This window comes from Oncorhynchus gorbuscha, linkage group LG03, assembly GCF_021184085.1.
Source record: "Oncorhynchus gorbuscha isolate QuinsamMale2020 ecotype Even-year linkage group LG03, OgorEven_v1.0, whole genome shotgun sequence".
Classification (NCBI taxonomy): Eukaryota; Metazoa; Chordata; class Actinopteri; order Salmoniformes; family Salmonidae; genus Oncorhynchus; species Oncorhynchus gorbuscha.
In genome coordinates this window covers 36,355,011-36,372,422 of record NC_060175.1, presented here as the reverse complement: position 1 = coordinate 36,372,422, position 17,412 = coordinate 36,355,011, and the positions used below count along the sequence as shown (strand labels likewise).

Sequence of the window (17,412 nt, the reverse complement as noted above, 5' to 3'; positions counted from 1 at the left end):
TTTTTTGGGGGGGGGGGGGGGTGGGGAGGGGTGGGGGGGGGCATTTCCTTCCTTCCCTGCCTTTTCAGATTGTCAAATGTACTTTTTTTGTTTGTTATGGCAACAACAGATGGTAAAAGCTTTGCAATCTGTGTGATGAAACTGTGTAAATACTTGTGGGAAAAGGTCTTGGCTGATATTAAACTAGCACTGTGTGCTTGTGTGAGTTCTCTATCTGGTTTTAATACTGCACTTCTGTAAGAGGGTTGAAATTGTCCAACGGAGAACTGTGCTCTTGGTTTAAATTAAGACACACTTACATACTAAGCATGAAGCACTACCATTCTGCTCATGAGTATCAGTAAATAGAGATTTGAGGATCAACCATGGGAAGGTTTATATTCCTCAGTAAAATGGAGATTGCTTTACAATCAGACTTCGATCAGATTTGGTCAAAGCTCCTTAAATCATCACATCTGCTGTAATACATTCCAATTTGTGCCTATAAATACTACAGTCTTTCTTGTGCCGATGAATTATTTGTAAGAAGGTTATGTCAATACATTTTTATATGCTTGGTAGTAATTTATTGCAAAGATTTCTCATAATATGAGATCATCAAAAAAGTTTTGTGCCTGGGAGGGACTCCTTTTGTACTCTTCATCTGTGCTATTTGTAGTGACTGGACAAGTCCTCTTTCACCGTCTACATCAATAGCAGCACATTATACAATGCGTTTCTTCCTGGATTTCTCCTCTGAATGTGATTGTGATCTGTTCATTCTTCTCCATGGTGTATGTACAGGACGTAGGCAACAGGCAGACTCTTTGGTGGAGGTACTGAAGTTTCTAAGACACTAGCTACTGTATGCTTGGCCTGGAGTATCACACTATATAACTCCTACATGATGAACATGGAGAGTATTGGCTTGAAGTAGACAAGATACAGTAGGACACTGACACTAGATGAGACAGTGGTGCTTATGTGAAGAGCCTAGCATGAATGCTAGCAAATAGACAATGAAGACAGTGTCTTTACAGCAGCCTTGCACATAGTCTTTCAAAATATACAGATCCCTCTGGACTGTTGGTATTGTAACCAATGCCAATCAATATTCTTCCTGTCGCTAAACACTTAGCTGAAGCAGGTAGAGCATTGAAACGAAAGAATGTGTGTCAAGAGTAGTCGTCTGCTCAAGTGCTTCAGTGGCACACTAAATTACAAAGAAACGTTCTACATAAAATCTAGGGAAAGCATAACTACACTCTATCATATGATATAGAGGACTGATATGGAGGACTGCAAAGCTTAAAATGATTCAAACCTGCCACAAATATATACAGTGCATTCGGAAAATATTCAGAGCCCTTCACTTTTTCCACGTTGTTACGTTACACCTTCATTCTAAAATGTATTGCATATTTTTTTTCTTCATCAATCTACACACAATACCCCATAATGACAAAGCAAAAACAGGTTTTTAGATATTTTGGCAAATGTATTACAAATAAAACAGAAGTACCACATTTGCATAAGTATTCAGACTCTTTACTCAGTACTTTGTTGAAGCACCTTTGGCAGCGATTACAGCCGTGAGTCTTCTTGGGTATGACGCTACAAGCTTGGCACACCTGTATTTGTGGAGTTTCTCCTATTCTTCTCTGCAGATTCTCTCAAACTCTGTCAGGTTGGATGGGGAGCGTCGCTGCACAGCTATTTTCAGGTCTCTACAGAGATGTTCGCTCGGGTTCAAGTCTGGGCTCTGGCTGGCTGAGTCACTCGAGGACATTCAGAGACTTGTCCCGAAACCACTCTTGCGTTGTCTTGGCTGTGAGCTTAGGGCATTGTCCTGTTGGAAGGTGAACCTTCGCCCCAGCCTGAGGTTTCATCAGGGATCTCTCTGTACTTTGCTCCTTTCATCTTTCCCTCGATCATGACTAGTCTCCCAGTCCCTGCCACTGAAAAACATTCCACAGCTTGATGCTGCCACCATCTTGCTTCACCGTAGAGATGGCGCCAGGCTTCCATCAGACATGACGCTTGGAATTTAGGCTTCTGTCTGACCACTCTACCATAAAGGCCGGATTTGTCATGTTTGTCATTTATTATCTTGTCTTGTCCCTGTGCTTCCCATGCTATTCGTTTCCCTCTGCTGGTCTTATTTGGTTCTTTCCCTCCTTCTAGCCCTCTCTCTCCCCCTCCCTCTCTCACTCTCTCGCTCTCTCTTCTCTCTATCGTTCCGTTCCTGCTCCCAGCTGTTCCTATTCCCCTAATCATCATTTAGTCTTCCCACACCTGTTCCCGATCCTTTCCCCTGATTAGAGTCCCTATTTATTCCTTTGTGTTCCGTTCCTGTCCCGTCGGTTCCTTGTATTGTATTCACCATGCTGTGATTGCGTTTCGCCCTGTCCTGTCGTGTTTTTGCCGTGATTGTGTATCACCCTGTCCTGTCGTGTTTTGTGCCTTCATCAGATGCTGCGTGTGAGCAGGTGTCTCAGTCGACTACGGCCTGCGCCTACCCGAAGCGACCTGCAGTCTGTGGCCGCTTCTCCAGTTGTTTCCCCTCTACAAGTCTAGAGGATTTCTGTTATTCCGTTTTGGACTGTAATAAACTCTGTTTCTGTTAAGTCGCTTTTGGGTCCTCTTTCACCTGCATGACAGAAGGAACCGACCAAGGAATGGACCCAGCGACTTCAGACGCTCGTTACACTGCCGTCGAGATCCAAGGAGCCATGCTCGGCAGACACGAGCAGGAATTGTCCGCTGCTCGCCATGCCGTGGAGAACCTGGCCGCTCAGGTTTCCGACCTCTCTGGACAGTTCCAGAGTCTACGTCTCGTGCCACCTGTTACTTCCTGGCCTGCCGAGCCTCCAGAACCTAGGGTTAATAACCCACCTTGCTACTCCGGGCAGCCCACTGAGTGCCGCTCCTTTCTCACGCAGTGTGAGATTGTGTTCTCTCTCCAACCCAACACATACTCTAGAGAGAGAGCTCGGGTTGCTTACGTCATTTCACTCCTTACTGGCCGGGCTCGAGAATGGGGCACAGCTATCTGGGAGGCAAGGGCTGATTGCTCTAACAAATTCCAGAACTTTAAAGAGGAGATGATTCGGGTTTTGACCGTTCAGTTTTTGGTGGGGAGGCTTCTAGGGCCCTGGCTTCCTTATGCCAAGGTGAACGGTCCATAACGGATTATTCCATTGAGTTTCGCACTCTTGCTGCCTCTAGTGAGTGGAACGAGCCGGCGCTGCTCGCTCGTTTTCTGGAGGGACTCCACGCAGTGGTTAAGGATGAGATTCTCTCCCGGGAGGTTCCTTCAGATGTGGACTCTTTGATTGCTCTCGCCATCCGCATAGAACGACGGGTAGATCTTCGTCACCGGGCTCGTGGAAGAGAGCTCGCATCAACGGTGTTTCCCTGCTCCGCATCGCAACCATCTCCCTCCTCTGGCTTTGAGACTGAACCCATGCAGCTGGGAGGGATTCGCATCTCGAATAAGGAGAGGGAACGGAGGATCACCAACCGCCTGTGCCTCTATTGCGGAGTTGCTGGACATTTTGTTAATTCATGTCCAGTAAGAGGCCAGAGCCCATCAGTAAGCGGAGGGCTACTGGTGAGCGCTACTACTCAGTCCTCTTCATCTAGATCTTGTACTACTATGTCGGTCCATCTACGCTGGACCGGTTCGGGTGCTACATGCAGTGCCTTGATTGACTCTGGGGCTGAGGGTTGTTTCATGGACGAAGCATGGGTTCGGAAACATAACATTCCTTTCAGACCGTTAGACAAGCCTACGCCCATGTTTGCCTTAGATGGTAGTCATCTTCCCAGTATCAAATTTGAGACACTACCTTTAACTCTCACAGTATCTGGTAACCACAGTGAGACTATTTCTTTTTGATTTTCCGTTCACCGTTTACACCTGTTGTTTTGGGTCATCCCTGGCTAGTATGTCATAATCCTTCTATTAATTGGTCTAGTAATTCTATCCTATCCTGGAACGTTTCTTGTCATGTGAAGTGTTTAATGTCTGCCATCCCTCCCGTTTCTTCTCTCCCTACTTCTCAGGAGGAACCTGGCGATTTGACAGGAGTGCCGGAGGAATATCATGATCTGCGCACGGTCTTCAGTCGGTCCCGAGCCAACTCCCTTCCTCCTCACCGGTCGTATGATTGTAGTATTGATCTCCTTCCAGGGACCACGCCTCCTCGAGGTAGACTATACTCTCTGTCGGCTCCCGAACGTAAGGCTCTCGAGGATTATTTGTCTGTGTCTCTTGACGCCGGTACCATAGTGCCTTCTTCTTCTCCGGCCGGGGCGGGGTTCTTTTTGTTAAGAAGAAGGACGGTACTCTGCGCCCCTGCGTGGATTATCGAGGGCTGAATGACATAACGGTTAAGAATCGTTATCCGCTTCCCCTTATGTCATCAGCCTTCGAGATTCTGCAGGGAGCCAGGTGCTTTACTAAGTTGGACCTTCGTAACGCTTACCATCTCGTGCGCATCAGAGAGGGGGACGAGTGGAAAACGGCGTTTAACACTCCGTTAGGGCATTTTGAGTACCGGGTTCTGCCGTTCGGTCTCGCCAATGCGCCAGCTGTTTTTCAGGCATTAGTTAATGATGTTCTGAGAGACATGCTGAACATTTTTGTTTTTGTCTATCTTGACGATATCCTGATTTTTTCTCCGTCACTCGAGATTCATGTTCAGCACGTTCGACGTGTTCTACAGCGCCTTTTAGAGAATTGTCTCTACGTAAAGGCTGAGAAGTGCTCTTTTCATGTCTCCTCCGTTACTTTTCTCGGTTCCGTTATTTCCGCTGAAGGCATTCAGATGGATTCCGCTAAGGTCCAAGCTGTCAGTGATTGGCCCGTCCCAAGGTCACGTGTCGAGTTGCAGCGCTTTTTAGGTTTCGCTAATTTCTATCGGCGTTTCATTCGTAATTTCGGTCAAGTTGCTGCCCCTCTCACAGCTCTTACTTCTGTCAAGACGTGTTTTAAGTGGTCCGGTTCCGCCCAGGGAGCTTTTGATCTTCTAAAAGAACGTTTTTACGTCCGCTCCTATCCTCGTTACTCCTGACGTCACTAGACAATTTATTGTCGAGGTTGACGCTTCAGAGGTAGGCGTGGGAGCCATTCTATCCCAGCGCTTCCAGTCTGACGATAAGGTTCATCCTTGCGCTTATTTTTCTCATCGCCTGTCGCCATCTGAGCGCAACTATGATGTGGGTAACCGTGAACTGCTCGCCATCCGCTTAGCCCTAGGCGAATGGCGACAGTGGTTGGAGGGGGCGACCGTTCCTTTTGTCGTTTGGACAGACCATAAGAACCTTGAGTACATCCGTTCTGCCAAACGACTTAATGCCCGTCAAGCTCGTTGGGCGTTGTTTTTCGCTCGTTTCGAGTTTGTGATTTCTTACCGTCCGGGTAGCAAGAACACCAAGCCTGATGCCTTATCCCGTCTGTTTAGTTCTTCTGTGGCTTCTACTGATCTCGAGGGATTCTTCCTTATGGGCGTGTTGTCGGGTTGACAGTCTGGGGAATTGAAAGACAGGTTAAGCAAGCACTCACGCACACTGCGTCGCCGCGCGCTTGTCCTAGTAACCTCCTTTTCGTTCCTGTTTCCACTCGTCTGGCTGTTCTTCAGTGGGCTCACTCTGCCAAGTTAGCTGGTCATCCCGGTGTTCGAGGCACTCTTGCGTCTATTCGCCAGCGCTTTTGGTGGCCGACTCAGGAGCGTGACACGCGCCGTTTCGTGGCTGCGTGTTCAGACTGCGCGCAGAAGAAGTCTGGTAATTTTTTTCTGCTTCTGCTCCTGGTCTTGCTGGGTCTCAGTCTGTTCCCTGCCATCGCATCTCTCCTGTTCTTGTCCCTGCCCTTGCTGTGTCTCAGTCTGTCCCTAGTTCTCATTTTTTTTTTTTAGAGTAGTACCCTAGTTTCCCTTTTTATCGTTTTTCGTTACGGTCCTGAGGAGAGGAGTTGGGTTCTTTCTCGGGACGTGCTGGACCGTTTGATCTATGATTTCCTCCGTTGCCGCCAGTGTTCCTCCTCGAGAGCGCCAGGAGGCGCTCGGTGAGTGGGGGTACTGTCATGTTTGTCATTTATTATCTTGTCTTGTCCCTGTGCTTCCCATGCTATTCGTTTCCCTCTGCTGGTCTTATTTGGTTCTTTCCCTCCTTCTAGCCCTCTCTCTCCCCCTCCCTCTCTCACTCTCTCGCTCTCTCTTCTCTCTATCGTTCCGTTCCTGCTCCCAGCTGTTCCTATTCCCCTAATCATCATTTAGTCTTCCCACACCTGTTCCCGATCCTTTCCCCTGATTAGAGTCCCTATTTATTCCTTTGTGTTCCGTTCCTGTCCCGTCGGTTCCTTGTATTGTATTCACCATGCTGTGATTGCGTTTCGCCCTGTCCTGTCGTGTTTTTGCCGTGATTGTGTATCACCCTGTCCTGTCGTGTTTTGTGCCTTCATCAGATGCTGCGTGTGAGCAGGTGTCTCAGTCGACTACGGCCTGCGCCTACCCGAAGCGACCTGCAGTCTGTGGCCGCTTCTCCAGTTGTTTCCCCCTCTACAAGTCTAGAGGATTTCTGTTATTCCGTTTTGGACTGTAATAAACTCTGTTTCTGTTAAGTCGCTTTTGGGTCCTCTTTCACCTGCATGACAGGATTGATGGAGTGCTGCAGAGATGGTTGTCCTTCTGGAAAGTTCTTCCATCTCCACAGAGGAACTCTGGAGCTCTGTCAGAGTGACCATTGGGTACTTGGTCACCTCCCTGCCCAAGGCCCTTCCCTTAGATTGCTCAGTTTGGCCGGGCGGCCAGCTCTAGGAAGAGTATTGGTGGTTCCAAACTTCTTCAATTTAAGAATGATGGAGGCCACTGTGTTCTTGGGGCCTTCAATGCTGCATAAATGTTTTGGTACCCTTCCCCAGATCTGTGCCTCGACACAATCCTGTCTCGGAGCTCTACGGACAATTCCTTTGACTTCATGGCTTGGTATATTCTCTGACATGTACTGTCAACTGTGTGACCTTATATAGACAGGTGTGAGCCTTTCCAAATCATGTCCAATCAATTGAATTTACCACAGGTGGACTCCAATCCAGTTGTAGAAACATCTCAAGGATGACCAATGAAAACAGGATGCACCGGAGCTCAATTTTGAGTCTCATAGCAAAGGGTCTGTTTTTTAAAATTTTTAATACATTTGCAGACATTCATAAAAAACAGTTTTCGCTTTGTAATTATGGGGTATTGTGCATAGAGTGATGAGGACAATAATAAGTTACAGCCTTATTCAAAGGCTGTAACTTAAAATGTGGAAAAAGTCTGAATTCTTTCCAAATGCACTGTATAGATACTCACATTGAGTGTCACTTAATGCCAACGTAAATATGATTTTCTCTACATTCCCCTAAACTGTCTGCAATAAGCAGAGCAGAGCATAATAAGAATACTGCTGCCTGTCCTCTAGACCAGAACATACTGCGTGTCCAGCACTGAATACACTCCATTAGGGATACACCACTGTAATATCTTAGACACCTGACCATGTGGTTCCTTGTCAAAGCAGCCCCTGCTGCGGTAAACTCTAAAATCTGGGTCTGTTGGAGAGCGGGAGAGGGGTGTCCTGTGACTAGGGTCACTCATAGCGTGAGGGTGGAGGTGTTTTGGGCAGTGCTGCAGGTCCCTCTGGTGGTGAGACTCTGTAGGGTTAAATGTGAGTTGGCCTGTAGGAGGGTGATCGTTAGGGGTTTAGGGGCAGGCTAGGGGCAGGAACATGAAGAGGATAGACAGTGATCATGAGTTGGACTCAGGGACAGTGGGGGTGACGGGGGTGGTGTGGGTTATAGGGCCACCGTCCGGTAGCAGCTGTTGGCGGACGAGGAGTTGAGTTCTCCAGGGGTTTGGTGCCTGGGGGGACTAGGTTGGCTTGGGACGGGGGCTTGGGCAAAGGTGTCTCTCTTGGGTTCTTGCCCAGGATGAAGTGCGTCTCGTCCACCTCCTCCAGGTTGGAGATGTCCTTCATCATGCTCTTGCGGTAGGAGACGGACAACTTGTTGGAGCCATCAGACATCAGGTTGAAGTGGCGGGCGATGAAGACGATGGGGAGAGGAAGCATGGCCATCACAATGAGGGAGAAGCACATGGCCAATGCCCAGGGAGGGTAGCTCTGGAAACGCTCCTGAGCCTATAGAGAGAGAAACAAGGGAAATAAGGGGGGAAAGAAATACTCCTGGTGCGGACTTCAATTCTGTATCACGGCTAGTACACAAAATGTCAAGTGTCTATATGAAACTTTTCACTGTTTTCCAACAGGTTGACTGACCAGTTCCTCCACCCATGCGTTGTACCCTGGCGGGCTGATGGCCATCTCAATGACAGTAGCCATAATGAGAACAATGAGACAACAAGGGGAGACGTACTTCCACATGTAGAAATAGAAGGCATGGGGCCGGAAACCCAACATATCCTCCAGGTCCTGCATAAACCTTACACACACATACAGGTGGGTTTAAAATAGGTCCAGACAAATCCTTCAGTTTACAGTATTCACATGTTCTTTGACTCTTTCTCTTCGCCCTCTTATCAAACTTTCCTCTTAAATCATATGAAAACACACATTGCAATATCAGTGATGATCAGTGTGTCTCTCACAATATGCGGCTCTCTGGGGAGACGCCATCCTGTACCTCTTGGTGCCGTAAATCCAGGCCACTGACACATTCTCTAGGATGACCACGACAGTGAGTGGCAGACCAGCAGAATAGTCATCAAACATGATGACAAAGTAGTTCCCAGAGCGCTGGACGAAGAGCAGGCCACAGATAAAGGCTATGATACAGCAGCACACTGAAAACAGATAAACAAATAAAACTACACTTTATGGAACAACGCAGACTATGAAAAGACACACACACACACACACACACACATACGCTAACATGCACTCTACACACACGTACATTGTAATGTTGTAATATTGTTGTATTGTGGTATTATACACAGTGGTATAAAGTACTTACTGGAAGTAAAAATACATTAAAGTACTACTTAAGTCGTTTTTGGGGTATCTGTATTTTACTCTACTATTTATACTTATTTTACTTCACTACACTCCTAAAGAAAATAATGTATTTTTTACTCCATACACTTTCCCTGACACCCAAAAGTACTCGTTACATTTTGAATGCTTATCAAGAGAACATTCCTGGTCATCCCTACTGCCTCTGATCTGGTGGACTCACTAAACACACATGTTCTGTTTGTAACACACATGTTCTGTTTGTAAATTCTTTTTCAGTGTGGCCCTGGCTATCCGTAACTTTAAAAAACAAGAAAATGGTGCCGTCTGGCTTGCTTAATATAAGGAATTTGAAATGATTTATACTTTTGATACTTAAGTATATTTGAGCAATTACATGTACTTCTGATACTTAAGAATATTTAAAACCAAATACTTTTAGACTTTTACTCAAGTAGTATGCACTTTTACTTGAGTTATTTTCTATTAACTAAAGTATCTTTACTTTTACTCAAATATGACAATTGGGTACTTTTTTCACCACTGATGATACATTTTGTATTGTAGATATGTAGTGGTCGTGTAGTGTTGTAATAATGTGTTGTGTGATGTACTGTTTTATCATTTAATTGTTTTGTGTAACTGCCTTAATCTGGTTTGGATCCAAGGAAGGGGAGCTGCTGCCTTGGCAGGAACTAATGGGGATCCTTAATCAATACAAATACAGATACAGAGAAATAGACAGAGGGAATTGGAGCAAGATGAGGTAGCTAAAAGCATTAGTCTGAAAGTGTGCAGTGTCTGCAGCTTTTATATAGCGTCTTCCTCACAGGTGAATTGGTAGTGGAGTTGAATAACCTTCACATTATGGAAAACCTTTTGTCTCCTTGGATGACAGTCTTTACTGTATGTATGCAACATTGCTGTTATTGCTATTACTTTGTAATCAGCCCTGAAAGGACTACAACAATAGAACAAAAAATGAGTCATCCTTAATAATCTCAGAATTTGTGAGTCTAACCTAGTTCCCCACTCTGTCTTGGTGAAAAGTGCTGAATTTGTGTATGAAACTATGAGAGAGGAGAATGGGAGAGCCATAGTTGGTTTTAGGGCTGACCTGTGAAGAGCTCCTTCTGGATCTTGTAGGTGTCGAGGACGGGCGTGGTGATGCCTGTCATGGTGCTGATCATACTGCCCAGGCCCAGGTTGATGAGCATGAAGAAGAACATGACGGACCAGAAGGGAGAGGCCAGGAAATGAGTCATGGCCTCTGTGAAGGCAATGAAGGCCAAGCCTGTACCCTGCACTGACAGCATAAGGATGACTAGAGAAAGCCTAGTTGGTATGGTGTTGTGAAGATCATATTCAGACCCAGTTGATGATGGATGATGTAGAGCTCACAGCCCGGACAAACAGACCCACTGCACCTTGTTGAGCTCATCCTCCAGAACACAAGTGTCCAGGCCCAGCTTGGCGAAGCTGCCTTCCTTCACCGTCTTGATGACACCGTAAATCTCAGTGTAGTCTACGGTGGACAGCTGGGAGAAGTTCACGTGTGGCAGAATGAGGTCATGACTCAGCACGTTAGAGTTCAGGCAGCCAATGATCTTCTCTGCATTTCTGAAGGGACCACCGCGAATCATGTTAGTGCACAAGATGAAACGTACTGCAAAAGTCCTGACGCTGATCACAGAGAGGGCACGATAATAAATGTATGGTGTGAGCAAAGAGTGGTTTCATTCTGGATTAGACATCATACATTTCCTCCACTATCACTAGGGGAGAAGAGGGTAAGTTGAGCCATTTTTTACATTCAGCATCACTCCGTCAAGGGAAATATAGTTTTCTTTCTAACAAAGATACCTATATATATTTCAGGATGTTGTGAATATTGTTTGGATGTGCCAATTCGTAGGTAAGTTCTGTGCATTTCAGGCTACTAAGCCCATGAAACTGGTCTGCGAGATTCTTGATATGTTTAGCAAGCTCAGACTCCATGTCATCAGATAAGACCTTGTGTGCCTCTGCTACTCTGTCACAGTCTCTCTTTTGCACAGGTACAGGTAACGTTTTTTGATGTTGTCAATGTACCTCTTCAATGTCATTCAGTCAATTTTTTCATCCCTCGTCTCCTGCTCGAATGGACTTCTTCCTTTCTCTCACTTCCTTGGCTGCTCTCTCAAGAACCTCAAGGGGGGGGGGGCGATACCCCTGCCCTTTATATGTCTGTATGCACAGGATATGATGATGTCTTCTCTGTAACAATAAAATGCACTTGAGTTCATACGCATGACACATTGCAAAAATACTATCAGTTTTATGCATAAAACTGACCAAATGTAATCATCGTTTGTATGGGGTATGGTGGCCATTGGCTCAACTTACCCCAAGGCAAACATTTTGACTATATTAACCCACACAGCTACAGGGATGCACTTTCATGCTAGGTTTAGGACCTCATATGGTAGCTTATAAAGACCCCAACTGATGTATAAAACAATCTTAAAAATATATACTTTGATTTAGATACAAGCATCATGACACAATAACTTATAACACAATACACTCATTTGACTTTGTGAAAACCAGTTTTCAGTTTTTTGGACCTAACTTGCATACCACTTTTTCGATGTGGTTTCTTCATTCATACTCTATGAAATTATGACCTAGTCCTAAATATTTGGCCACATGATTCATTTTGTGTATGGTTTCCTAAAAACAAGGGTGGCTCAACTTATCCCTTTGACTCAACTTACCCTACGTCCGATAGTGTGAGTTCAAATCAACTGCCCTATGACACACTTCTCATTCATAAGGTTTGCCTTGAAGCCCAGCACAGTGAACACCACCAGAGTAGCCAGGATGGAGGTGACAAAGTTTATAAAGGAGACAAGCATGACATCAAAGTGTCAGTTGTTGTCTATCTTGTTGTAGCTGGAGAAGGTGATGACTCCCCCGAAGCAGGCCAAGGGCAGAAAACACCTGTGTGGCTGCCTCTCTCCACACCTGGGGCTCCAGCATCTTCTCCAGCTTGAACACACTAGAACACACTGATGGACTGGTTGGGGCCTGTAAGTAAGCATTTCACTGTAAGGTTCTATTCAGCGCACATGACAAATAAACTTAGATTTGATTTGGTTTTAATTATTAGAAATGTTTATAAATTATATATGGGTAGTGTTAGAGAATGTCTGGTGATTTTCAGTACCTGTACTGTTCTCTTTGAAGTAGAAATCGATATAAGGTTAAATATTAGGCATGTGTAAGCAGAATGAAGGCTGAGCCTATGTGAATGTACAAAGCTGGATCAACATCAAGTTAACCATTAGACATGTCAAAAACAGAACGTAAGCAAGAGTAGACGAGGCAAGGTAGACCAACACAAGACGTGACATATCTGATCTTGTGAAGGCTACTGGACATGCACATTGGTTAATCATACATAGACAACATCGGCCTGAACTTGTGAAGACCTTTGGACAGGAACAATAGATAATCAGTTATAGGCACCATTAGGCAGTTCATTAGGCAGTTCAGTAGGACACCAGTTCGATAGAACTCCAGTTTATTAGGACTCCAGTTCAGTAGAACTCCAGTTCAGAGGGACTCCAGTTCAGAGGGACTCCAGTTCAGTGGGACTCCAGTTCAGTGGGACTCCAGTTCAGTGGGACTCCAGCTCAGTAGGACTCCAGTTTATTAGGACTCCAGTTTATTAGGACTCCAGTTCAGTAGGACTCCAGTTCAGTAGGACTCCAGTTCAGAGGGACTCCAGTTCAGAGGGACTCCAGTTCAGTGGGACTCCAGTTCAGTGGGACTCCAGCTCAGTGGGACTCCAGCTCAGTGGGACTCCAGCTCAGTGGGACTCCAGCTCAGTGGGACTCCAGCTCAGTGGGACTCCAGCTCAGAGGGACTCCAGTTCAGTAGGACTCCAGTTCAGTAGGACTCCAGTTCGGTAGGACTCCAGTTCGGTAGGAAACCAGTTCCTTAGGACTCCAGTTCGGTAGGACCAGTTCAGTAGGACTTCAGTTCAGTAGGACACCAGTTCGATAGAACTCCAGTTCAGTAGGACTCCAGTTCAGTAGGACTCCAGTTCAGTAGGACTCCAGTTCAGTAGGACTCCAGTTCAGTAGGCTAATATTCCAGAGCAATTTTTTGTCATGTCATGTCCTTTAAAAGTACGGCCTGTCATATGTCTTCCCTACACTGACTCTCCCCCATGCCCCCAGCCCCTCTCCCAAAGTACCCTGCCCCTCTCCCCATTGTCCCCTGCCACTCTTCCCGATGCCCCCTGCCCCTCTTCCCACACCCAGTGCCCTTCTCCCCCACACCCCCTGCCCCTCTCCCCCATCCCACCTGCCCCTCTCCCCCACAAACCCTCCACTTCTCCTCACAGCGTTTCCTACCTTCCCGGAGGATGTGATACCTCTGATGACAGCCAGGCAGACGATGATCCAGGCCACCAGCAGAGACAGGGTCATCTTGACGTTCAGGCCACCGCTGTCTGCGATGGTGCTGATAGTGTTCAGGGTCTGGCGGTACCAGAAGTAGGTGGTGGCCGAGCTTCTCTCACACTCAGGATCCACGACTGCAGAGGGGTGAGGGGGAGGATCAGTGAGGGGGAGGGAGAGAGAGGGGGGAGAGTAAAGGGATAGAGGGAGTAGAAGGGTGAAGGATAGAGAGCAGAGAGAAATATAATAAGGAAGAGAATATTTACACAGGGACCAAATCCCCTCTGCCCTCTGGATTGGCTCTCCCAGACTGACATTAGTAAGGTAAACCAACCTGGAGTCAGGGGTAGACGTAACAGGGGTAGAAGTAAATGAAAATGACGGGACACTGAAATTAGTATGATATGTTACGTTTGGTATGGTATGTATTCATTTGTGGATGTCCATCATCCATTTCGTATGATATGTTACAAATTACAGTTAGTATGATATGTTACGAATTAAGATTTGTACAATATGTTCCCGAATTTGCAATACATATGGTATGTTATGAATTTCAATTTGTTGTGAGTAACGTTAGCTAGATGGCTAGGTGCTAATGCTACTGTTAACTAGGTGGCTAACATTAGCTAGGCTATGGGTTAAGGTTAGGGTTAAGGCTAAGAGTTAGGTTAAAGGGTTAGGGTTAGCTAACATAATAAGCAGTTGCAAAGTAGCTAAAAAGTAGTTAGGGTTAGGGTTAGGGTTGTTGCAGATCTCATTTAATTTTCGCCTTAAGTAACCTTCTGTCTTGTTTTGGTTTCCATTTACTATGTTTAGTCTATGAGACCAGCCTGGGTAAACAAGGTCATTATTTTACTTGGTATGCACAGTGTGAGCACTCATTCAGGACTCTTTAAACGTATCTGTGCTCATATTTTCACCTTTTATAGTTAAACCTTGGGGAAATGATACATGGATTTAAGTCTGGAAAAAGCAGTCTTGAAGATGTACTGCACAAATACACACACATGGACACACATGCATGCACGCACAGAAATGGCATGCTCAACTAAGTGTACCAGTCTCTATTTATGTCAGGTAGATGGCAATGTTCTGCAGAGGAAATAAAGATAGCCTCCTCCATAATTATATTTTTATCCTCTCTTACTTCCTCGCTCTATGAATGATGGCATTCAATGTTATATTCAGTAACTCTGTCGATCTGCGCCCCTCTCTCTCTCTCCCTCCCTTATCTCGTGCATCTCCCTCCTTTCCTACATGTCGCTCCAGAAGCACCAAACTGTATTAATAGTGAAAGCTACATTGACCCTGTCGGTGCCAATGTGAACCACAGTCTATCTGATGTGGTTATTGCAGACATGTAACCCCGGGACCAGGCCAGAGTGGGTGCAAAGCAGTGTGGTCCTGGGGTCTCACACACCTGCATGAATAATGGGGTCTACCATTTTTAGATGCACTATTGTTAAGTGACTGTCCCACTGGATGTCATTGAATGCACCAATTTGTAGATAAGTCACTTTTTGTAACCTGGGGTCTCACAGGATTAAAGACAATTAAAGACAATGCTACAGACAACCATTAATGCCACTAGGAAAAATTAATATACCACTATACTGTAGTGTCAGAGGTTACCTGGCATGGTGTAGTAAACCACCATTAGTTAACAGTGATGTACAATTAAACCTATGGGGAATCACATACAATACTAGCATTTGTATGATTGCACAATACCATGATGACTTGCTAAACCATACCTTTATGCCTCTGTCTCAGCGTAAGAACCATGCTCACTGGTGGCTGACTGTCTCATACTGCTGAGACAGGTAAGGGGCAGAGGAGAGGAGAGGAAAGGAGAGGAGAAGTGAGGAAAGGAGATCAGAAGAGAGGAAAGGAAAAGAGGAGGAGACGAAAAGAGAAGAGAGAAGAGGAGAGGAAAGAGAAGAGAGGAAAAGAGAAGAGAAGAGAGGAGAGGAAAAGAGAGGAGAGAAAAAGAGAAGAGAGGCGCTGAGTGATTTTATTATCACCACTTCTAATCTAATAGAACCTTAGAGGACTTAAATCTGTGTCATGTTCTGACCTTAGTTCTTTTGTTTTGTCTTTGTTTTAGTATGATCAGGGCGTGAGTTGGGGTGGGCAGTCTATGTTTGTTTTTCTATGTTGGTTTTTGTGTTCGGCCTGGTACAGCAAGGGACCATGGGCACAGGCTGGAGAATATCGCTGCCCCAAGGCTGAGCTGGAGGCAGCGAAAGCCGAGAGGCTCTGGTATGAGGAAGCAGCACGGCGGCGCAGCTGAAAGCCCGAGAGGCAGCCCCAAAAGTTATTGGGGGAGGCACACAGGGAGTGTGGCGAAGGCAGGTAGGAGACCTGCACCAACTTCCCGTGCTTACCGGAGAGAGAGAGGGACCGGGCAGGCACCATGTTATGCTGTGAGGTACACGGTGTCCCCGGTGCATGTGCATAGCCCGGTGCGGTACATCCTCGTATCGGCCGGGCTAGAGTGGGCATCGAGCCAGGTGCCATGAAGCTGGCTCAGCGCATCTGGCACTAGCCTTACGCATGGTGTCTCCGGTTCGCCAGCACAGCCAAGTGCGGGCTATTCCACTTCACCACACTGGCCTGGCTACGGGGAGCATTCAACCAGGTAAGGTTGGCCAGGCTCGGTGCTCGAGACCTCCTGTGTGCCTTACCTCCACGTACCAGTCCTCCGGTGGCAGCCCCCCGCACCAGGCCGTCTCTCCGTCTTCTCCCTACAGGTGCTCCCTTCTCCCTACAGGTGCTCCCATCTGTCCTGAGCTGCCAGAGTCTCCAGTCTGTCCTGAGCTGCCAGAGTCTCCCGTCTGTCCTGAGCTGCCAGAGTCTCCCATCTGTCCTGAGCTGCCAGAGTCTCCCGTCTGTCCTGAGCTGCCAGTCTCCCGTCTGTCCTGAGCTGCCAGAGTCTCCCGCCTGTTGGAACTGAGGGGCTCCTCACCACGTCGCTCCAACGGGTAGTATAACTTTTTCATTATATTTCATTATATCACAACGGTTTGATTTGTCTTATCTTAGCAATTTCTTCTCAGCTAGCTACATAGCCGTCTTTGTATCAAAGATAATTGCGTAATTATCGTATTTCGCCGTCCTAACGTAGTCTTCACTAGCCAGCTAGCTAACGTCCACTGATTAGCTGCACTGGAGAAACTGTTACACTCAACTGAACGACTTGATCAGTGTAGTGTTAGCTAGCTACATAGCTGTCTTTGCTGTCTTCGTATCATCGTATCATCGTATCCAAGATAATTGTGTTGTTTAGGTTTAGAGTGTGTAGTCTTAGAGTGATTATCTTAATTTACCGAGGTTAGCTAGCCAGCTATTTGTCGTCCTTAACGTAGGTGACTCTGCTAGCTAGCCAACAGCTAGCCAACGCTAGCCAACGTCTTCTGTATAGAACTCAACTACCCGGTCGCATTCACAGGTTGTATCACATTTTCACTTCATTTTCATTACAGTACAACGGTTTGATTTGTTTGATCGTAGCTAGCTACTTAGCTAGCTACATAGCCGTCTTTGTATCAAAGATAATTGTGTAGTCTAGAGCGATTTTCTAGGTTCGCTAGCCATCTATTGTCGTTCTTTTAACGCAACGTAACGTAAACAACACTGCTAGCTAGCCTGCTAGCCCCCGAATAGCAACACTGCAGAAACTATTACACTCAACGGAACGACTTGATTAGTGTAGTGTCAACAACGCACCCACTGCCAGCTGGCCTACTTCAGCAGTACTGTATCATTTTAATCATTTTAGTCAATAAGATTCTTGCTACGTAGCTTAACTTTCTGAACATTCGAGACGTGTAGTCCACTTGTCATTCCAATCTCCTTTGCATTAGCGTAGCCTCTTCTGTAGCCTGTCAACTATGTGTCGGTTTATCCCTGTTCTCTCCTCTCTGCACAGACCATACAAACGCTCCTCACCGCGTGGCCGCGG

At 46.3% G+C, this 17,412-nt stretch overlaps 2 protein-coding genes and 1 long non-coding RNA gene across 3 annotated transcripts; 2 read left to right on the top strand and 1 right to left on the bottom strand.

Annotated features, from left to right (window-relative positions):
• Positions 1-7,138: 7,138 nt before the first annotated feature.
• Positions 7,139-12,525, bottom strand: LOC124031306 (sodium-dependent neutral amino acid transporter SLC6A17-like). The gene is made up of 5 exons (XM_046342391.1): positions 11,089-12,525; positions 10,115-10,617; positions 8,666-8,825; positions 8,302-8,464; positions 7,139-8,163 (listed from the first exon to the last, which is right to left on the bottom strand). The coding sequence occupies exons 2-5, from the start codon at positions 10,311-10,313 to the stop codon at positions 7,786-7,788; spliced, it is 900 nt and encodes a 299-aa protein (XP_046198347.1). The 5' UTR covers positions 10,314-10,617; positions 11,089-12,525; the 3' UTR covers positions 7,139-7,785.
• LOC124031309 lies at positions 10,287-16,274 on the top strand. Its single transcript, XR_006838103.1, has 3 exons — positions 10,287-10,787; positions 11,932-12,068; positions 16,222-16,274. It is a non-coding gene; the product is annotated as an uncharacterized LOC124031309 (long non-coding RNA).
• Positions 12,690-15,862, top strand: LOC124031308 (formin-like protein 9). The gene is made up of 2 exons (XM_046342392.1): positions 12,690-13,541; positions 15,222-15,862. Exons 1-2 carry the CDS (start codon positions 13,279-13,281, stop codon positions 15,247-15,249), a joined length of 291 nt encoding a protein of 96 aa, XP_046198348.1. The 5' UTR covers positions 12,690-13,278; the 3' UTR covers positions 15,250-15,862.
• Positions 16,275-17,412: the final 1,138 nt, after the last annotated feature.